This window comes from Chanodichthys erythropterus, chromosome 18 (genome assembly GCF_024489055.1).
Source record: "Chanodichthys erythropterus isolate Z2021 chromosome 18, ASM2448905v1, whole genome shotgun sequence".
Taxonomy (NCBI): domain Eukaryota; kingdom Metazoa; phylum Chordata; class Actinopteri; order Cypriniformes; family Xenocyprididae; genus Chanodichthys; species Chanodichthys erythropterus.
In genome coordinates this window covers 36,991,753-37,016,140 of record NC_090238.1, presented here as the reverse complement: position 1 = coordinate 37,016,140, position 24,388 = coordinate 36,991,753, and the positions used below count along the sequence as shown (strand labels likewise).

The 24,388-nt window shown below is 32.6% G+C and overlaps 1 protein-coding gene across 3 annotated transcripts in view; it reads left to right on the top strand.

The window, feature by feature from the left end:
- plcb1 (phospholipase C beta 1) overlaps positions 1-24,388 on the top strand; it is a 79,080-nt gene that overhangs the window by 33,083 nt on the left and 21,609 nt on the right. For 2 of the 3 annotated variants that reach the window (XR_010892565.1, XM_067368444.1), the window contains exons 6-19: positions 1,851-1,904; positions 1,978-2,053; positions 2,845-2,945; positions 3,898-4,064; positions 11,348-11,494; positions 12,794-12,951; positions 14,292-14,374; positions 14,724-14,808; positions 14,909-15,095; positions 18,774-18,847; positions 20,434-20,530; positions 20,605-20,689; positions 23,061-23,185; positions 23,288-23,442. Coding sequence is in view for 2 of the 3 variants with exons in the window: in XM_067368444.1 (XP_067224545.1) it covers positions 1,851-1,904; positions 1,978-2,053; positions 2,845-2,945; positions 3,898-4,064; positions 11,348-11,494; positions 12,794-12,951; positions 14,292-14,374; positions 14,724-14,808; positions 14,909-15,095; positions 18,774-18,847; positions 20,434-20,530; positions 20,605-20,689; positions 23,061-23,185; positions 23,288-23,442 (1,594 nt within the window). In the remaining variant the exon portion in view is untranslated. Of the gene's footprint in view, positions 1-847; positions 1,905-1,977; positions 2,054-2,844; positions 2,946-3,897; positions 4,065-11,347; positions 11,495-12,793; positions 12,952-14,291; positions 14,375-14,723; positions 14,809-14,908; positions 15,096-18,773; positions 18,848-20,433; positions 20,531-20,604; positions 20,690-23,060; positions 23,186-23,287; positions 23,443-24,388 lie in introns of all 3 variants that reach the window. The other variant, XM_067368445.1, reaches the window with a different exon arrangement.

Genomic DNA, 24,388 nt, shown 5'->3' with positions numbered 1-24,388 from the left:
TCAAATAGTGCACTTCTCCAGGCAACAGAAAAGTGACCAATCCTGAGTGGCGACATCACTACGTGTGTTCTTCTAGAATTCTGGGATGAGAACGGTTTGTAATTTTGCCTTGCCGAACTGAATCTCAAGTGGAAGTACAACCAATTTTACTGTTCTTTGAACCATTCGGGCCGATGGTGGAAAAGTGACTATTTTCAGGAACAGTACCAGATTTAAAAAAAAAATTACTACTGTTGAACAGGCCCATTATTATTTTTTAAGAAGAAAACAATTTAGTGTTAATTTCAGTAAAAGAAAAAAATATATAAGACTTTACAATAAGGTTATCTATTTGAGTTAACATGAACTAATAATAAACTGCACTTCTACAGCATTTAATAATCTTAGTTAATGTTAATTTCAACATTTACTAATACATCATTATAATCAAAATCAAATCAAAAGTTGTATTTGTTAACATTAGTTAATGCACTGTGAACTAACATGAACAAGTAATGAACGACTGTATTTATTAACAAAGATTAATAAATACTGTAACATGTATTTCTCAGTGGTAGTTCATGTTAGTTAATACATTAAGAAATGAGAGAAAAACAATGTATTTATTGTAATAAATGTATTTATCTTTTTTGTCTACTTATTTGTGTTTATCTAATTATTTTAAAAATTGTCTGTCTATTTATCCAACCATCCATCCATCATCCATCCATCCATCCATCATCCATCCATCCATCCATCCATCCATCCATCATCCATCCATCCATCCATCCATCATCCATCCATCCATCCATCCATCCATCCATCCATCCATCCATCCATCCATCCATCCATCCATCCATCCATCCAGCTATCAGTCAATCCATCTATCCATCAGTCCATCCTATCTATCTATCTATCTATCTATCTATCTATCTATCTATCTATCTATCTATCTATCTATCTATCTATCTATCTATCTATCTATCTATCTATCTATCTATCTATCTATCTATCTATCTGTCTATCTGTCTGTCTGTCTGTCTGTCTGTCTGTCTGTCTGTCGGTCATTCCATCCATTCATCGGTCAATCCATCCATCCATCCATCCTGTTATCAGTCAATTTATCAATCAATCAATCAGTAAATCCGTCCGTCCGCCAGTCTGTCAATCTGTCAATCCGTCCGTCCGTCCATCCGTCAGTCAGTCAGTCAATCAATCAATCAATCAATCAAACAGTTGATCCATCTATCCATCTATCAGTCAATCCATCCATCCATCCTGTTATCAGTCAATTTAGCAATCAGTCAATACGTCCATCCGTCAGTCTGTCAATCCATCCTCGCATCAATCAATCAATCAATCAATCAATCAATCAATCAATCAATCAATCAATCAATCAATCAATCAATCAATCAATCAATCAATCAATCAATCAATCAATCAAACAGTCAATCCATCAGTCAATCCATCTATCCATCTATCAGTCAATCCATCCATCCATCCATCCTGTTATCAGTTTATCAATCAATCAGTCAATCCGTCCATCCGTCAGTTTGTCAATCCATCCTCATCCATCCACCCATCAATCATTCAATCAATCAATCAATCAATCAATCAATTGATCTATCCATCCATCCATCCATCCATCCATCCAAAGTGACTTACAAATGAAGAGAACAGTAGACGAAATCAAACCAACAATAGTGCAGCAATATGTATCAATATAGTCCCAGATATATACACTTTCAGATGTTCTACTGCGAAGTTCAGTTCATTAGTAGTAAGTTATGGAGACACAAGGCCAAAAAAGGCATCGTTCCCCTTGAATGACTGATGTACCTTTTGAATGAAATTGTTTTGTTTATCACCAGCTTCACGAGACTCAAGCTGCAGACCAATCAAGAGGGTCGCATCCCTGTGAAAAAGTAAGTCACCGGCTGTTTTCACCTGATAAACCAGAACATGAGCAGATCCTAATGTTTCCCTGTTTTTCTGCAGCATATTCCGCATTTTCTCGACTGACCGGAAGCGCGTGGAAACGGCACTGGAGAGCTGTAATCTTCCGGCCGGCCGGGTGAGCATATGTTCGGCTAATCGCTCCAGAAACCCGCTGGCAGACAGGAAGACTGCGCATTTCTGGAGGATGTGAATTTGAGGGATTCACCAAAAACCTGTGCTTTCAGATTGAAGCAGGTCGCCTTTCTAAACGCCTGACAAATGACATCTTATGTTTTCAATCACAGCAACAAGGGGAGTCTATTTGTTTGCCTTAGCGTTTTACGGCAAATCTAAAGGTTGAGCGGCAGACATGGGGAGATTTTCAAAATCCATAATGTTAAAAGGCCTCGGGAGACTCGGGAGGGAAAAAAGAGTGTAGCTAATGAGAAATCATCATGGTGTTATTCCCGCTGCCCTCCTCCTCTGACTCACTCGCATTCGCATCCTTTCATGTGTTTTTTTTTTTTTTTTTTGTTGCTTTATATTTTGACCAACAAAGCATTAATCAGCCTTGGGCACTGGCGCGGCCTTCCAGACTGAATGTTTTGAATGTTTACTGCGGGAGATGAATGTCTAACAGCATGTGGATGACATTGACTGATGTTTGCTCTCTGACGGCTTTGTGCGTTATTGGGTTTGTCGTAACAAACCGATTGATTCGGTGTCGGGTTAACTAGATGGTTCTTATAGGATGGAATTAACTAATTAATTTTGAGGCCAGCTTATTTTTGTTTTTATTAATATGAGACTACATGTTATTAGAAACAAGTTTGGCTCCAGTATTTTTGGTGATTAGTTGTTTCGACAGATAGATATATGGATATGTATTTCATTATTTAGATTGTCTGTTTCTGTTCGTTCCTGCAGAATGACTCCATCCCTTTGGAGGATTTGACCCCTGATGTTTATAAATCGTTCATCAACCATCTCTGCCCACGATCTGAGATTAACCAAATATTTGCTGATCTGTAAGTCTTTATGAAGCTGTTTTCAGCTGAAGCTATAGCATAAAAATACATTTTTATTGGTTTATCTGTTTTTATGTATTTTGTTTATTTATCTTTTTCTAATTTATTTTTATGTATATGTATTCATTTATGCATTTATTTTATGCACTGTTTTTATTAATTGGTTTATTTTTTCTGTTTTTACCAATTATTATTTATTTGATTCATTTACTTATTTACTTTTCTCTTTTATCATTGTTTGTTTGCTTAAATGTATTTATTTATTTATTTATTTATTTATTTATTATCTGTGCATTTGATCTATTTTATTTACGTATTTATTTTTAATCGTTTTATATATATATTTATGTATTTATTTTTAAAATGTTTTTATTTATCTGTTTTTATCAATTTATTTATTTATTTATTTATTTATTCTTCTGTTTTATTTATTTATTTATGCATTGTTTTTATTTACCTGTTTTTGTTTTTGTTTTTACGTATTTATTTATTTAATTGATCTGGTTTTATCTTTATTTTTTATCTATTTTATGCATGTATTTATTTTTTAATCTCTTTTATTTATTTATTTATTTATACATTTATATTTTATACATTTTTTATTTATCTTTTTTTATTTTATTTTTTCTCTTTTTTTAATCTTTATGTTTAATTAATTAATTTATTTATTACAGCTAGCTAATGATGCCTTTAGGTCGTGTTGGAATGATATGTATGAGACGAGCGCACATGAGTCCATCACAGTGTTGTAATTAGGCTGGATTTGGGGGCGTTACAATTTTAAAAATCATGATGAAAGATAATTGGCATTGATCATAACCGAGACATTAAAAACAAAAACAACCCTCCTGAAAGTCATTGTGTAATTTGCACACTGATATGTTGCTGCTCTATTACTGTTATGATTATCACTGTAAACCATACGCTCTTTTCTCTCACCGTCTCTCTCCAGTGGCGCAAAGGGTAGAAACTTTCTTACCCTGGATCAGATGACGGAATTCATAAACAACAAACAGCGGGATCCTCGTCTGAACGAGATCTTGTACCCGCCGCTGAAGCCTGAACAAACCCAGAGCCTCATGGAGAAATTTGAGCCCAACCCAGGAATGATTCAGAAAGGTCTGTTTGAGACAAATGCCTGAAAATCAAAACCATCACATCATTCCAAACAATACTAACCTTGATGAAGTTTTTTTCCATACAGCATTCACAGTAATTGTGATTTTTTTATTCTGATAAAAATTGAATTTTTTATTTAAAATGTGATTATATATAAAGAGCTCTAATTAAGTTTTCAATGCTTGTATGTAGTTTCAAGAAGTTTCATTTGAAGTATTGAAGTTTCAGCTCAAAATACCACACAGATCTTTTATTATACCATGCACAAAATGCCCCTTTTTGGCTGAAAGCAAAAACCCATTTGTTTTCATGTGTGTATCTTTAAATGCAAATGAGTTGCCATTGAGCCCACCCCTTATTCCAGAAGTGGGCAGTGCCTTTACAGCCCATGCATTGGACACTCCAGCAACAACAAAACAGGAAAAACAGTATGGGCCGTTTCCAGAGAACTCGTTTATTATTAATGGGGTCCTATAATGCCCCTTTTCACAAGATGTAATATAAGTCTCTGGTGTCTCCAGAATCTGCCTGTGAAGTTTCAGCTCAAAATAGCTCACAGATAATGTATTATAGCTTGTCAAATTTGCCCCTATTTGGGTGTGAGCAAAAACACGCAGTTTTTGTGTGTGTCCCTTTAAATGCAAATGAGCTGCTCCTTTCCAAAAGAGGGCGTAGCTTTAACGGCTCATGCTTCAGTTGCTCAACAACAGCAAAGCTGGAGAATCTCACGCAGCCAAAATGAGGATTGTCAGTAACAGTGTCCAGTCTTACATTGTTCAAACCGGAGTCGACACTGATGGAGAGACTCAGGAAGAAGTTACAACTTTTAGACGTTTCTGAATGGTTAGTAGATACATTTATGTAGTTGCTGTGGAGAAAAATATCTCCCTTTGCATTGAACTTCTAGTGTCATAACTTTGCAGATGTTGTTTATGCTCAAACAGAAACATTATACACTAACTAAAGTTAAAAAAGTGAAATCATAATCAACCACCACTTTAAATACAAATGAGCTGATGCACTCCACCCCTTATTCCAGAAGTGGGCATAGCCTTTACACTCGGGTACTCCAGCAACAACAAAACAGGAGAAACAGTACAGGACCGTCTCTAGAGAGCATGTTTAATATTAAATAAAAAAACACCATAACAGAAGTTCATATGACTCATTTTACTATATTCCAAATCTTCTGAAGTCATATGATGCTTTATGTGAGAAAAGACTCAATTGTAATCTTTATTCACTGAAAATCTTCCCCTTCACCACAGCTCTTAAATTAAACGTGGCTCTGTTCAGTGACAGTTCTCATTTTTGAGTGAATTTTCCTGGCAGTAAATGTTTTAATCCACCAGCACAGACTATTGATTGTCTTGGCAGAATCATGGTTTATCTGTATCCCATCATCCCCGGTGGTCTGAGAAAGACAGATTCCACAGACGAGAATTAGCTCAGTTTGGAGGTGTTTATTTATCGATCGCTGATGGACAGCTCGAATGAATGTAATTGATTATCACTGATAATTATGTGGGTGGTTTTGGCCCTGTGTTCCCATGAGTTTTTTAATGAGGCCTTTATAATCAAACGCCGTCTGTTCCTGTCATCATACTAATATGAAATCTAATCCCTCATTAGTTTTTCCACCCAACTTGTTGATTGACAGCCACATTAAAACAGTGATGGATTCCTGTCTTTCAATGTTCTCTGTCGGTTCAAACAGCAAATTCCTCAGGATTTAACCAGGGGTGCAGGAACTATCCCGTCCCATCAGTTTTACAGAAACTTGATTCACATTTGAGTCATGAAAATGTACTAATTAGGCCTGAAAATTTGTTGCAACAACCAAACTGTATATTTTTTATCAGATATTCTTAGTCATTCATCTCGTTAACCTCCTCAGGAAATTTGCTTTCAGCGAATCAGCACACAGGCTCATGAATATTAATTAGATTGCGATGTTCGCCTTAATCCATTAGCTAAAATACAGATTTTGTAGCGTTGGGAAAACAAAATACTAATAATTAGTTTACTAATTAATATACTAGTTTTATTATATTTATTTATATTAATATAAGTACATTTTAGTATATAATTAGTATATTATTATATTAGTTAACCTACCAATACTTATATACAAATTCATTCTAAACTGAAAAGTATAGATATAAATAGTTTTATCCAATTAAAATGTATTGTTTTACCCAACATTTTTGTGTAGTATATATATTTTTGTGCATATACATTTAAAACCTCTGTTTCAGTCGAGTTATTGCCTTAGAAGGAAACTGCTTGTGTAAATTCACTCTTTTAATATAGCAATTAGTATATTAATTAATGTATTATGTATACTAATTAAGCATATTATATTTATTTATATTAATTTAAGTAAATTTTAGTATATAATTAGTATATTAATATACTAATTAATATACTAATTCTGATATACTAATTAATTCTAAACTCAAAAGAATAGCTATAAGTATTTTAATCCCATTAAAAAAAAATACTGCAGTGTATATTTTTATGCTTATATGTAAGGATCTGTTTCAATTGGATGATGCCTTCGATGTAAATTCACTAATGTAATATGCTGATTATTAAGTATATTATTTGCATATAATTATTTCAGTATATAATTTACTGTATATTAGTATAAGCATATTTTTATAATTAGTATATTAATACAATAATTAATACACAAATAATACTAATTAATATACCTATTCATTATAAACTGAAAAGTATAATTGATACTATTAAAAAAAAAAAACAAGTTGGGTTAAAAATGGACAAACCCAGCGGTTGGGTAAAATGTTTGACCCAGCCTGCTGGGTAGTTTTATTTAACTCAACTATTGTTTAAAAATGACTGTATTGCTTGCTTAAATTGTACCCAAAATAGGTTGGAAATGAACATTTATTAATGTTTAATAAATTAACATTTATTTATATGTTTAATAAATAATAATTAAATAATAAACATTTATTAAAATGCTTATTAATAAAAAATATTGTAATTATGTGTCTGATTTTTAATTTCTAACCTATTTTGGGTTCATTTTAAGCAAGCAATATAGTATTTTTTTTTCTTTCAAACATTTAACCCAACTGCTGGGTTTGTCCATATTTAACCCAACTTGGGTTGTTTTTAACCCAGCATTTTTGTGTACAATTACCAAACTTTTTTTGTGCATTATGTATTATTTTATGTAATTTATAAGTATCAATGTCAGTTGGGATGTTGCCTTAGAAGGCAGCTGCCCATGTAGGAGGTAGACAGCAAGGAAGTGCACTTGTTTTTGGACAGAGCTTTTGAGTTTTCTTATTTTTATTCTAAGAAAACAAAACCTCCATAACATTCTCCACCTCTCATTACCATAGCAACAATAACTCCCGAGATGCAGTCCGACGCCGCAGTCGAGCCAGTTTATTTATATCTCTCAGAGCACAAGGCTCCATGGGCAAACTGGAGATCAGGTCAGTGGATGATAATGCGCGGGAGGCCGTTAGCCTGTGACAGGTGATTGATTAGGCACATTGAGTCCAGAGGGGCCAGTGCTGGCGATAGATGAGGATGATCATCGGGCTCTTTAGCTCGCGGTTCTAGCATGACACACTGCTGTCACACAGATTACCGACTCTATTTTCTCAGTCCAATCTCAAAGACAGGCGGTGGACAGTCGAACGCCCACGCGAGGCACACATATTTGCATAGTATTGATTGTAGATTTGGTTGTAAATGCGGAAATGGTCTGCGGTGGCAGGATTACATTGTGTCCGAGCGGCATTCATTATCCGATTGTCAATAAACCCTGGACACATGGTGCTTATTTTTATATTTGAAATGGCTGTAAAAAAACCCCCAAAAAAACAAAAAACAAATTAAAGATGGTTTGCTGGTCTTTGCTGGTTTAACCAGTTGCAAACATCTACTGTATACATATGAAATAAGTCAGACAAAACTAATGTTTTGAAATGGAACAGTTTATTGAAAAAAAAAAAAAAAAAATGTTGTATAAAAAACATTTTTTTAGTTGAGTGTCATATTTTATCCATCAAGCTTTTATGGCTCATATATTATGATATAGTGAGAATATGGAGCAAAAATATGCAATTTGATGCAGATGCTGATATTTATATGGACAAAAGAGTAAGATGAAATTGATGCTTGTAAATCAATGATCATTTTAGTATAACCGAATACTAAAATAAAATGCATATAAATATCAGTCGTCACTTTATATCTGCCAATAGTATGTCTTAGTTTAAATGCTTAGTTTTATGATCAAATCTCTGTGGTTTTAAAACATATTAAAATGCAAGTAAGGTTAATGTAATGCATATTTATTTCAAGTAGTGCAATTCAACAAGCTTTTTTGTTTAAAATACATTTGGCATTATTTTACTTCCATGTTAAAGGGCTCATGAACTGTGTTTTAGCACGTTTTTACTATTACAGCTTGCAACGTTAACTAATCGTGAAAAGTGTTGATTATAGCATTATATTTAGATTGTGGCATGAAAGGTTGCAGTGATGAACATTGTAGTCGATCACAGACATGTTGTTGAGCTCATGAAAGCAGTGATCTCGTCATTGTAACTCAATTTCTGCACACTAATTAATTCTTTCATCATAACTAACTGTGCAAACTCGATGTAACTAAGAAATTCGTTGAATAAAATGTGAATTTTGGCGCAAGTCCAAAAAAACTTGAGCTGTTTGATTGACAGGTCCAGCGATTATAAAGGGAGCGTTCTTTGATCACTTTCCTTTTATCATTTAATCACCATTTAAATAACAGATTATTTTCATCCTACTAAGAGAAACAACGTGAAGTTGACACATAGACAAACTAACACATAGACTGACACATAGACAAAGAACACGTGACTGTACATGAATCATTAATATCAGATCAGGCATTAGAATGAACACAGTTACTGACATGTTGTTGCATTACTGTCGAGTCCATATCATAAAAGTCTGTTTGCACCGAAATGTGATCGATTTACCAAAGAATCCACAGTGAAATGTACCGAATACAAATAAATAAAGCTCAACTGAGACATTCACATTGTTGAAAATGATAAATAACCATATTCCTCATTTTTTCTGTTATTTTAGTCCTGCATCGCTCTTCTCTCCTCACATGGCAATGATGAAGTTGATTTCTTCTGTGGAGGCGGGGTTTCACCTATCTATAGGCACGTTCCAGTACGAGTCATTCGCTGAGCCTGGTGTCAGTAAAAGCTTTGATTGGACTAACAAGGAAGTTGATTTCTCAATTCATGACCCCTTTGAGTCTTAACATAATGGCTTCTGGTCTTCCAGCTTGACCAAAGTGTAAAAACCCTGTAAAATCTTTAAACTAGACCTGTCTGAACATCTTGGTGGCTGGTTGAAACTAGAAAGCCACCTTAGGATGCAAGACTGTGACAACAGATACAATCTATATTCTTATCTCGTTCCTGTTCTTTCATTCTCCATTGAACTCGACAAGACAATTGCTGAATTTCAGCAGTGTGCAGTAATTGTAGTCTTTAAAAACCATTTGACTTCCCTTTTCGAGGTGGTTTGTGTTATTTCGGTGTGCAAATCAAGGGCTGTTTGCTTTGGAGTGACACAGACGGCGGCGATCGTTGAGCCTGAGCGCTGCCTTCCAGCCGTAAAGAGGGCCACGGTTAATTACCTTTGGAGCTCTGCAAAGAATGAGTTTAATTAATGTAAACTGCTGGTGAGAATTAGTCGCAGGGGACACTCGTCCCCCAGTGTCTTCCCTTCAACCACGAATGCTGTTTAGGGAACACTGATCTTCCAGCTTGAGTTTAATTTGAAGTCTGTTTGCAGTCGCGGTGCTAATTTACTCGATGAGACAAGTCGTTACTTTAGGTGCAAAAGAGAGTGATAATTTTCTGAGGTGAAATATCCTCTGTTGAAAGGAGATGTAGGTGAATAGAACACAGTGCGATCTTGATTGTATCACTTTTTGATGCCATAATGATGCTGCTATGAAAACTACACTACCATTCAAGAGCAATTTCTTATTAAACTGTTTAAAATTGACAGAAAGAAAGTGTTCCAAAAGAATTGTGTTTCAAAATATAGCTGCAAGCTGCAATTATTGGGGTTCAAGAGCCTTAAGGCCTTTAAGCACATGCGTAAAAAGGTATTATGTTTTATTTAGCACACCTGTAACCATCTTGATCATAGATGGAAATGACCATTTACAGCCAATACAAGCAATTTACCATAGAAAATATATGGTTTATAAAGCTTTATAACAGTTATTGATGTTGAGCCAAAAACCTAGAACTAGTTCGCCAAAGTTGTTTTTTTAAAAATTTCCAATATTTAACGAACGATTCGATGGGCAGTGGCGGTCCTAGAGGCAAAGTTGCTCAGAATGAGGAGTCCTACCATGTAGTATGAATGTCGTGGGCGTGTGCGATAATCGTTGGATATACAATCCTTTACGCACGTAAAAAATGCAAAGGTGACCGATTTCTTTCGAATTTTCCACTGGCCTCTATGGCTGTGAGTCAAACAGGCCCAGCGAGTATTGTTTCGATTGGCCTCCGTCATAAACAATCATGTCAACTCGGACAAAGACATTGCATGCCAATTTTCAAGTCAATCAGATCAACGATGAAGTAGTTATAGCCATTTTCATGTTTTTTCCAGTTATAGCACCACCAAGTGGCCAGTCTCCACGTCCTTTTTCACGTGACCACAGAATGAGCTTATACATAGTTGTGCCAAATTTGGTGAAAATATCTCATTCTGTTCACGAGCCATCTTATTAAAAGCACTTTGATCATTTGGCGGCCCTTAGGGACCGTGAATCGAAATTTCAACTTTTTTTTGATAATTATTGACAATCAGACTCCGGAGAATCTCACTGCACTGGTTTAGTTCCGATCGGGCTAAAAACTATAGGACTAGTTTGCGAAAGTAGGTTTTTCAAAAAATACAAAATACCCGAAAATTTCAGAGTTGTGAGCCATTTCGTACTTTTGACCGCTGTAGCGCCCCTGTCAGGCCGATCAGGGTGAGCATTGGTGACGTTGTAGACGGTGTGAGTACTACCAACCCTCAAAGTTTCAAGTCTCTTTGACTTACGGTTTGGTCTGCCCGATCACTTTTAGGTGAGAATGCTGACCTTTGGAAATGTTTACATTTACTATATATATATATATATATATATATATATGTCTATATATACTATATATATATGTGTCTGTAGCATGTGCCTCTTTTTCTGATGTATTGTGTTATTTGTGTAACAGGGCAGATCTCAGTCGAGGGCTTCTCCAGGTATCTGATCAGTCAAGAGAACAGCGTCATTCCTGCAGAAAAACTGGACCAGAGTGAAGACATGACCTTCCCTCTCTCTCATTACTTCATCAACTCCTCCCACAACACCTACCTCACAGGTACCACAACAGACATATCGCCTGGTGCAATATGCAAAAAGATGTAAGAAACAATACCGAACAAAGTTGCAAAATCTCATAATAGACTGCACACCTCATACTGACTGAACTTCTATAAGTAATGATGATAATCGGTTTGCATAAAAGTGCAGAGAAGAAGAATCATTTCAAAGCAGTGCTTTATAAGCTCTACAGTAATAACTCCACATTTGGCTATGTTTTATATGAATTAGTACATTTACATTTAAACCTGCTTACTGTAAAGTGCATTACATTACATAAGAGCCAATTATCAGAAGAGATCTGAGAACACACCGCATGCTCAGCTATAGGCCTCAAAAACCAAGAAAATAAATTATAAATGCAATTATGGTGAATATTCTGCTAATGTATCAATCTAAAAGGTAGTGCAGAGCTGCTGAAGTACATACTCAACTGTGTTCTTAAAGGAACAGTGCACCCAAAAATCAAATTCTTTCTTCATTTTTTATATAGTTTAAACAAGGACAAAAACACCATGAACGTATCATAATGCAGTTGAATTTAATAATATGCAAGCTGTACATCTCTTGTTGTTAGCATTTGTTAATTTTAAATAAAATATAATACATTTAAATTTGTATAAATTGGTAAATTGTAAATATACAATATTATACATTTTAAATGTAAATGTATATAGGAAAATATAGTACTAATAGTAGTAATATATACCGCATAGTACATTTTATTTATTACCATATTCAAGTCTATTCTGCAGAATTTCACAATTTCATTCTAAATCAGCTGAGAAATTATGAACCTATCATAACATAACTCCAGCAACCCTACAGATGACATGCAGTTTGGAGAATGAATGTATAATATAATATAATATAATATAATATAATATAATATAATATAATATAATATAATATAATATAATATAATATAATATAATATAATATAATATAATATAATATAATATAATATAATAATATAATATAATATAATATAATATAATATAATATAATATAATATAATATAATATAATACAAATTCTCCCCACAATGAAACCTGTCTTCTTTTTTTTTTATCTTTATGCTGTTCCAAGCTGAACAACAATATACTGTTGTTGTTGTTGTTTTTTCATTAAATGCATGAGGAGAAGTTCAAAAAAGGACAAACACCATGAAAGTATCATAATTCAGTCCATATGAGTCAAGCAAAGTAGTTGCTTGAGTGCATATTAGTTTCTGCATGAAGTCAGCGTTCTTCCCAGCATTTGCTAAGGGGTTTGTGTGTGTGTGTGTGTGTTGTCAGCGGGTCAGCTTGCGGGTAACTCCTCGGTGGAGATGTATCGGCAGACGCTGCTGTCTGGCTGCCGCTGTGTAGAGCTGGACTGCTGGAAGGGGCGTACGGCGGAGGAGGAACCCGTCATCACTCACGGCTTCACCATGACCTCAGAAATCTCCTTCAAGGTGACACGCAGCCCACCACCACACTCACACGAGAGCCTGGTTCACTTTTGAGTTATCACACAGCTTTTCATCAGAGCCTGCAGTTAAGTAGTGCTTAACTTGCTTTCTATAAAAAAATAGCCAATAATTGGTTAGGTGCACAGAGTCATGTTTTCACTGACTGATACACAGGCAATGCAAAATCTGTGTGCTGAAGTTAGCAGCCTTATGAGTGCTTGTTTCATTTAACCTTTATTAAAGCTAATTATTATTAATAATTATTAATTCATTATTAGTTCATTATTTGTTAGCTTATTTATATATGTATGAGTGTGTGTATATATATAATAGAGAGAGAGAGAGAGAGAGAGAGAGAGTTTTGTACATGCTAAGAGTTTTATTTATTTATAAATCAAAATGTAATTTGTAAATTGTAAATAAAATTGTAATTGTAATGATACAATATACAACTAATAAAAATTAAACTGTATACATTTATAAAATGAATTTTAACTTAATATTAATAATTATTAATATTAAGCTAATTAATATTAATAATTATTAATTTATTATTTGTTTAGCTTTATATTTTATTCTATATATAATATATATATATATATATATATATATATATATATATATATATATATATATATATATAATTTAATAAATTATAAATCTAAACAAATTATTATATATTATTTATAATTTAATTATAAATAATATATATAATTAAATTATAAATAATATATTATTTTATTTATAATATAATTATATATATTTTTAATAAATATGTAATAGTTATATATTTCATTATAAAAGTTTATATATATATATATATATTTCTGAATTGTAATTATACAATATATTACAAAATAAAAATAAATTTTTATACATTTTTAAATTGTAAATATATAAATATAACATTAAATTACAATTTGGGTCTGCTGATATCTCTTGGTCTTGGACTTAACGGTGATATTTAATGGTGTGAATGCAAAACACAAATGTTTTTAGTGGCCAAAAATTTACAGGTGAAATACTTACAGTAAAAAAAAAAAAATAAATAAATAAAAAATAAAAAATAAATATATATATATATATATATATATATATATATATATATATATATATATATATATATATATATATATATATATATATATATATATAGTTTTTTAAAATACATTGTATTCAGTAACAAATAAAACAGAAAGTACTGTACAATAATAAAAAGTCATTTAGCACTGCATTCTCTGTTCTAACTGCAATAAAACATTAGAAACAATCACTGTAAATAGAGATATTGCACATTGACTTATCTAAATATTTCTCGTTTAAATTCTGTCCTTGTTTTCCAGGAAGTGATCGAAGCTATAGCGGAGTGCGCTTTCAAAACGTCTCCTTTCCCTGTCATCCTGTCCTTTGAGAATCATGTGGACTCGTAAGTGAAGCCGCACACGCTAATACTCTCGTCCCGTAGCGCCGCGGCTCCTCAGGGGCCGACTGCAACTATGGCAACAAGGAGTAGAGCGATTATAACCGTCTCTGAAATGCATAATTTGTTTTCAGTCATCATTGTTCTCTTGTGAGATGTGGCGGCTTGAACGCTCGCTTTATTTTCTGCATGAAATCAAAGATGACACGATGTGCGTGCAGTCTGGGAATTTCATTCCAGTCACAGAAGGACATGTAGTGAGAGATGCATGCAAACGTTGCAAGAAACGAATTGTGTTAACGTGTTGCAATGGCTGTTTTATGACAGCTCTAATGGTGTTTATATTGAATCTCAGCCCCAAACAGCAAGCCAAAATGGCAGAATATTGCAGATCGATATTTGGGGACGCACTACTGACCGAGCCGCTTGAGAAATACCCTGTAAGTTTATCACTCCCACATCCGTTTGTGCTCTTTTTTTGGACGAGTCCATTCCGGCCGAGCCAGTGTTCTCAAGACAGATTCTGTTGTGGCGTTTCAGCTCGAATCTGGAGTTCCTCTGCCAAGCCCTCAAGAGCTCATGGGAAAGATCCTCATCAAGAACAAGAAATCTCACCCGAAACCATCTGACGGCAGCACGAAGAAGAAGTTGTCCGAGCAGGTGTCCAACACCAACAGCGACTCGTCCAGCGTGTTTGAGCCTTCGTCACCCAGCGCTGGACCTGCAGGTATTAAAGGGCTCCTGTTCTTCACGCTTGGACTGTTTTCCCTTGAAATCTGTGTGACTGATTGTGAAGTCAGTACTTGAAACTCAATGAAGCAAGAATTGATGTTGACTGGACAGTGTATGATGATTGGATGAGATCTCAAATGGGCGAAACTTTCAAACAATCAGCCAATAATTGAAATGTTCACGTACATGACTGACAGTGTTTGATTTTAAAACATGCAAGACATAGTTTATCAATATTGTAAATATTCTATGTAAAATATTCAAATTAAATGTGTAAATTAATAATAAAATATAATTCTATATTATTATATATAATATACTATTGTTTTTTTAGCATTTATATTCAATTTGTATACATTTCTAAATTGTAAATTTGCAATATAAAAAATTAAAATTCAATTTGTAAATGGTTAATAATGTGTAATTTTACATTATTATGTCATATATACGTTGTATTACTATATTATAATTCATTTTGTTTTATATTATTCATATTAACTTTGTATACATTTCTAAATTGTAAATATATAATATAAAAAATTAGAAAATTAGACTAGTAAATTATATATACTAGTAAATTTTATTTATATATATATATATATATATATATATGTATTCTTTATATTACATTTGTAAATTAATAAAATATAATTTTATATTATATATAATATATACCATACTATTATTATTTTAGTATTTATAAAAAAAATTGTATACGGTGCTAAATTGTAAATATACAATTTAAAAAATAGTTAAATTAGTAAATTGTTCAAAAATTTTATATAATATTATTATATTATTTTTAAATTTTTCATTTATATTAATTGTTTTATTAGTTTAAAAATGATATAATATAATATAATATAATATAATATAATATAATATAATATAATATAATATAATATAATATAATATAATATAATATAATATAATATAATATAATATAATATAATATAATATAATATAATATAATATAATATAATATAATATAATATAATATATAAATGTGTACAGTTCTGAGCTTGGTTCGTTTGGTATATTCTCTGTTTAATGGTTTGATAGATTTTCAACATAAATGCCTTAGAGTTTAAATTACAGACACCATAATTATAACTTGATCCAGTATATGATTTCTGACGTGTGTTATTTGAAAACTGGTTTCTGGTCGATGTAGTGTATTCATCCCTCTTATTTGAAACTTCTCTTAGGTGAAATGAAAGCCCTTGATATGTTCCCTTTCAAGGCTCGATCTTTAGTTGAAAGAAAGAAAGCACAGCAGCAAACGTCATAAACTCATCTGCAGCTCGATTAGCGCCGCCGTTCCCAGGGCCGTGAGTTGGTCTCTGTGTAAAGCTGCATGTGGAGAGTCAAGCGTCTGACATTTTCGAGCGCCGGTGTGCTGACAGACCCTCTGCAGGTCGGAGAGGTGTGCGTTTATGTCTGACGGAGGCGTCAGGAGCCTGTGATGGATGCTAGAGGTTTTTAAAGGTTGAATCCAGACAGCATTCAGGCGGAAAGCAGATGTTGAACAGCTGGTTCCTCAGCAGGGCGTAGATTCCTCGAGACCTCCACCTGCAGCACCACAGACACCTGAACTCATGTCTGAACTCATGCTGACTGAAGTGATTCATGGCTGCATTATCAGGAAATAAATGATGCGCATTATTTCAGAACCAAATACAACTTAAAGACTCATTTGTAGAAGAATACACTATCGGTCAAAAGATTGATAGCATTACGATTTTTTAAATGTTTTTTAAAAGAAGTCTCTTCTGCTCACCAAGCATGCATTTATTTGATCAAAATTACAATAAAAAGTAATATTGTGAAATACTATTACAATTTAAAATAACTGTTTTCTATTGGAGCTTGTTTCCACCACTGAATAAAAAAATTAAAAAAGGTATAATTGCGACTTTTTATCTCACAATTCTGACTTTTTTCAGAGTCAGAATTGCATGATATAAACTCGCAATTGCGAGTTATAAAGTCCTTCTTTTTTTCCTCAGAATTGGACATTATAACTCACCATTGCAAGTTTATATCTCACAATTGTGAGAAAAAAAGTCAGAATTGCACGTTTATATCTTGCAATTGTTTATAACATGCAATTCTGACTTTATTTCTCGCAATTCTGACTTTATTTCTCGTAATTCTGACTTTATTTCTCGTAATTCTGACTTTATTTCTCGCAATTCTGACTTTATTTCTCGCAATTCTGACTTTATTTCTCGCAATTCTGACTTTATTTCTCGTAATTCTGACTTTATTTCTCGCAATTCTGACTTTATTTCTCGCAATTCTGACTTTATAACTTGCAATTCTGACTTTATATCTCGCAATTCTGACTTTATAACTCGCAATTCTGACTTTATAACTTGCAATTCTGACTTTATAACTCGCAATTCTGACTTTATATCTCACAATTCTGACTTTATAACTCGCAATTCAGACTTTATAACTTGCAATTCTGACTTTATATCTCGCAATTCTGACTTTATAACTCGCAATTCTGACTTTATAACTTGCAATTCTGACTTTATAACTCGCAATTCTGACTTTATATCTCACAATTCTGACTTTATAACTCGCAATTCTGACTTTATTTCTCGCAATTCTGACTTTATTTCTCGTAATTCTGACTTTATTTCTCGCAATTCTGACTTTATATCTCGCAATTCTGATTTTATAACTCGCAATTCTGACTTTATAACTTGCAATTCTGACTTTATATCTCACAATTCTGACTTTATATCTCGCAATTCTGATTTTATAACTCGCAATTCTGACTTTATAACTTGCAATTCTGACTTTATATCTCACAATTCTGACTTTATATCACGCAATTCTGACTTTATAACTCGCAATTCTGACTTTATTTCTCGCAATTCTGACTTTATATCTCGCAATTCTGACTTTATAACTCGCAATTCTGACTTTATATCTCGCAATTCTGACTTTATTTCTCGCAATTCTGACTTTATTTCTCGCAATTCTGACTTTATTTCTCATAATTCCTACTTTATAACTATAAAGAATAGCATTTATTTGAAATAGAATGTTTTTAACATAAATGTCTTTACTGTCACGTTTGGGCAATTTAATGTGTCCTTATTAAATAAAAATATGAATGTTTTTTTTTTTTTAAATATTACTTTAAAAAAAGAGACTTTTACCAAATATTAATTATTCCAAACATTTGACTGGTGTTGTGAAATGACAGTGTTGTTACAAACCTGTAGGAATCTCTTTCATTGGATCACATGGCGTTTTTGCAGACAGTGATGTCGTCACTTTAAACTGTCTGCTGTGTGAAATAGTTCATGTTTGCAATAACACGAGGTTGAGTAAATGATGTCTGAATTTTCTTTTGAGCGTGAACTATCCCTTTAAAGCAGCAGGTGGTGAAGGTCTCGCGTGTTCAGACTCATTGATTATGTCTTAGCATCTTAAAGCCACACACATCTGCTCTCTTTATCATGGGATTAACAGAACTTCCTGTCTCTGAGCTCTATCTTATCTCACACCAGCTCTGCATATATTGAGTGGATGGAGACGTGTGACAAAAATGAGTCTCAGGACGTCTGGTTAAGCTGTGCATGTGTTTGCAAATCACTGTTTGCTTCTCAAATTTGGGATTTGATTGACGTATCAGTTTATTTTTGTCATTTAGCGCCTGCAGAGGTGGAGGCTGAGGATGACGAGGATGAAGATGATGACGATGACGACTGTAAGAAGTCAGACGAGGTCAGTATGAGTTTGTGTTTTTATTGATAGATGTGTATGTATAAATATGTATTTATTTACAATGATAGTATTTATTAATGCTATAATTAGGGGTCAGGCACAAAGGTGTGTAGGCACCTACTGTAATCGTTGGCATTCTTTGTGTTCTTCCGTTTCTTCTTCTTCTTCCACTCTCGTAGTCTATGGCAGCCCATAGAAGCACTTGCGGGACAGTTATGAGATTTGGCACACAGATAGAGGACAGTCTAAACTGTCACCACAGCAGATTTGGAGCCTCTAACTCAATCCCTCAATCCCTCAATTTTGCCATATTTGGTCAAACTTCCTGTCCGCCTTTTTGGTTTTCTTTCAGAACCTACTATTTTACTACTCCTCCTAGACCACTCGTTCGATTTTCACCAAAATCAAATCTTATCATCTTCAGACTGTGCTGACAAAAAGTTACTAGTTTTGGGTTGGTAGACAAAATCATATTACACCTCTTAAGACTGTTTGTCTGCAGTACTTTTCCCCATAGTTGTTGCTTGCAGATATATTTGCTTTTGTTTTATATTTTTCAGTTTTCATTTTAATTGAAATTTTAGTCATTTTGTTATGTGCTTTTGTCATTTTATTTATATTTTTATATAGCTTTAATTTACTTTTATTTCAGTTTTAGTTTTAGTTTTAGTAATTATAGGACTTCAACCTAAACTTATTTCAATATAGTTGCCAAGGCAATGTTTCTGATTTCTATTTTTGTTGGTTTCTTTTAAAATATTTCTATATAGATTTAATGTATTTTTTTTATTTTAGTTTTTATTTATTTTTTTAAAAAAATATATTTTTGTATGGCTTTACTTTTATTTAGTTTTAGTTTTAGCAATTTTAGTACTTACATTTATTTATTTATTTATTTATTTGTTAGGTGTCAAGGCAACATTTCCTTTTTCTATTTTTTGTTGGTTTCTTTTAAAACATGTCTGTTTAGCTTTAATGTATTCATTAATTTTATATATTAAAAAAATCTGTTTTATTTTTGTAATTTTAGTACTTCAATATAGTTGCCATGGCAATGTTTCTAATTTCTATTTTTTTTTCTCTTTTTTTTTTTTTTTTACATTTTATACTTTATTTTTATTTCAGTTTTAGTTTTAACAAATTTAGTACTTACATTTATTCATTCATTTATTTCAGTTAGTTGCCAAGGCAACATTTGCAATTTTTTCCCCAACATTTCTATTTTTTTTTCAAATTTCTAACATTTTCCCTCATTTCTAGTTTTTCCTCTTATATTTATATTTTGTTTAATCTTTATTTAAATGATCGAAATGATAGTTTTGTTCTAGTTGACATTAACAACACTAGGATAAATCAGTTGAACTGATTACAGTAAAATATTGACATTTTATTAACAGATTTCTCTGTAAATAAAATGTTAACTCTATTGTGTCAGTTCCAGGTATTTGCCCACCAATACAGTACAAAACAGAGCTTGAAACTCATAAAAAATGATGATTTTTCTCAACAGAGTGTCAAATGCAGATCTTAACCTTCATAAAAAGCAGTTTATCCATCTAATGAGGTGGTTTTGTGTGTTTTTTCAGGGTACAGCAGGATCTGAAGCCTTTGCCACAGAAGAAATGTCCACTCTGGTCAATTACATCCAGCCGACCAAGTTCCACTCCTTTGAGGTTTCCAAGAGTGAGTATGACCGCATGCGATAATGTGTGCTCTGATTTGAAGATCTTATTAAAACTCGATTTGTCTGCTTTCAGAAACCAAGCGCAGTTATCAGATGTCATCGTTTGTGGAGACCAAAGCCCTGGAGCAGCTCACGAAGACACCGGTGGAGTTTGTAGAGCATCCTTTACCTGAAGAACTCCAGGATGAGTGTGTTTTGTTCTTCTGCTCGTCTGTAGCGACTTCACACACAACTCGCATATCCCATCAGACACATGACAGGAAACCAGGACAAGTGCATCTATTATTCATGTCATAACTTATGACCCAAATAATCGAATCTGGCAGGAACATTTCAGAACTCTAGTCCATATGCACTGTTTCAAGTCTTATGAAAGAATATTGTTTTCATTTTTTGCCATTTTATTGAGTGCATCTCAGAAAACCTGCCAATACAAGTTTGGGTCACATTTCACCACGTATACAAATAAAAATAAACATTTGGATTAAATAAAACGGAGCCTATTTTTAGGGCCTTTTAATGTACATTTTCACCCCAAATTCTCATTACTCAAAATCAACCTCAAATTCAAAGAGGCATTAATAAAAACCCATTACACCACTAACACAACACTCATGAATGATCAAACGCTACAGAAAAAAAATCCAATTTTAAATGGCGTTTAAGCTCTCTAAGAGTGGAGCACTGCCGGATATAATGAGGTAAACTGTTCCACAGCCTAGGAGCGGCGGCCGCAAAGGAGCGGTTTCCTCTCATTATCCGGTACGTCCGCAGGAGATTTAATGACTCAGAGCGTAACGTTCTCTTTGGTTTCTTTACCTGGATCAGATCAGCTATATATGTTGGAGCAGTACTATGTAAGGCTTTAAAAACAAATAATCGTATTTTAAAATCAATCCTATAGGAAACCGGCAGCCAATGTACAGTAGTTCTCTTAATACAGGAGTAATATGCTCATTTTTCCGAGTGCCTGTCAGAAGTCTTGCAGCCGCATTTTGGACCAGCTGTAATCGCTCTAAGCTTTTGTGTTGAACACCACAGTACAGTGCATTACCATAGTCTAATCTTGAGAAAATAAAAGCATGAATAACCTTAATTTTAGAGATCAGTCTCAACTGGAAAAACTAATTTTGACGACTTAATTTATCTGTTTATCAAATTTCAATCACTATCACAAACTATACCTAATTTTTTTTACTTGATGCACACCATATATACCCATGATCTGACCTAACAGAAGCATATAAAGAGAAAAAAAGACTGGTGCTAAAATAGATCCTTGTGGAATAACAACAGATAAAGGAGCTGAAGTCGACATACATTCTCCCTCGAATACATACACAATTTTCTAACCATGAGATCATAATATAATATAATATAATATAATATAATATAATATAATATAATATAATATAATATAATATAATATAATATAATATAATATAATATAATATAATATAATATAATATAATATAATATAATATAATATAATTTAATTTAATTTAATTTAATATAGTTTGGGGTCAGTAAATATACCTTATTATATATATATATATATATATATAAAATCTTATATATAATATAATATAATATAATATAATATAATATAATATAATATAATATAATATAATATAATATAATATAATATAATATAATATAATATAATATAATATAATATAATATCGACATACATTCTCCCTCGAATACATACACAATTTTCTAACCATGAGATCAAAATATAACATAACATAATTTGGGGTCAGTAAATATATATATATATATATATATATATAATATAATATAATATAATATAATATAATATAGTTTGGGGTCAGTAAATACACCTTATTATAAATATTATATACACTTTTTTTCAGGATTTCATTGATGATCAATGGTTTTTTTTTTTTTTTTACTTTTTATTCATCAAAGAATCCTGAAAAAAGTATCACAGGTTATATAAAAAAACATTAAGCAGCACAACTGTTTCCAACATTGATAATAATCAGAAATGTTTCTTGAGTATCAAATAATCCTATTAGAATAATTTCTGAAGGATCATGTGACGCTGAAGATGCTGAAAATTCAGCTTTGCATCACAGGAATAAATTACATTTTAAAGTATATTAAAATAGAAAACCATAATTTTAAATTGAAAAAATATTTCACAATATTACTGTTTTTTTTTTTCTGTATTTCTGATCAAATAATTGTAGCCTTGATGAGCAGACGAAACTTCTTTCAAAAACATTAAAAATAGTAATGTGTCCAAACTTTTGACCGGTACTGTATATATAAAAACAATGATATGTCATATATACATATAAAGATGTTTACACATATATAAACATCTGGACGAATGTACTTAATTCTCATGCCCATAATAAAATAATGTCACATTATAGCAAAAATTATTTCTTTAATATTTTACATGTTATTTTACACAGACATGTTTTGTGATGTATATAGTTGTGCTGGAACTGAATGATTTCAGTTCATTACGTCAGTCCCTTAACAGTGTACATGTAGATACAACAAATTTCAGCTGAGCAGAATCTATCCCAAAGGAACCCGGGTGGATTCCTCCAACTACATGCCGCAGGTGTTCTGGAACGCCGGCTGTCAGCTTGTAGCACTCAACTTTCAGACCATCGGTGAGCAGATGAATCAAAACGCTTCAGGAAAGACTTATTAAAACATGACTTTGATATGAAATGACAGCTGTAATTTCACTTCCTATTTGTTTGCTTTCTCAGATCTGTCCATGCAGCTGAACCTCGGCATGTACGAGTACAACGGGAAAAGTGGCTACAGGCTCAAACCAGAGTTCATGAGGCGACCGGACAAGCACTTCGACCCCTTCACAGAAAGCACAGTGGATGGGATCGTAGCAAATACCTTATCAGTAAAGGTGAGAGTTGTTAGGCTTATGGCTTTTTAACTGGAACATGAGACTGTTGCCAAAATTATTAGAAGCAGGAAACTCATTTGCAGTGCATTAATGTGATGCTATCTATAATTTGACATATTTCTTCATGTTTTTTAATTTGATGAATTTAGTGTTTTATATATATATGTATGTATATATATACAGTACAGTTCAAAAGTTTGGAATCTGTAACATTTTTAATGTTTTATAAAGAAGTTTCGTCTGCTCACCAAGGCTACATTTATTTAATTAAAAATACAGTAAAATCAGTAATATTATGAAATATTATTACAATTTAAAATAACTGTTTTCTATTTGAAAATATTTGAAAACGTAATTTATTCCTGTGATGCAAAGCTGAATTTTCAGCATCATTGAATAGAAAACAGTCATTTTAAATTGCAATAATATTTCATAATATTACTGTTTTTACAATAAACAAATGCAATCTTGGTGAGCAGACAAAACTTCTTTTAAAAATATTAAAAATCTTACCGATCCCAAACTTTTGAATGGTAGTGTGTATGTGTATATATATATATAAATTGACTATTATTTAAAATATATTGTTCCCTCATGATTCATTAAAATAATGTAAAAATATAAAATGTGCTCAATTCTCATGACAGTAATAAAATAGTAGAGACTAGTGTTGTCAAAAATATTGATATTTCGATAAGTGTCCATACTGAAATATCTGAAACGATTCCAATATTCCTGTCACTCACTCATCTCATTCGCTCCAGTTGAATAGTGCTTGTATGGCGTATAATTTTAATCATTCCCGCAGGTTTCACGCTCACACTAAAAGCATGAGCATCACTGATCTATATTAGTGGCGCGCACATAAAGCCGCCTCTCAGACAGCTACCGAGAACCAATTTGACTTCTTTTTCGTGGCTTATTGCACTTAAACAGTCAAATGCAT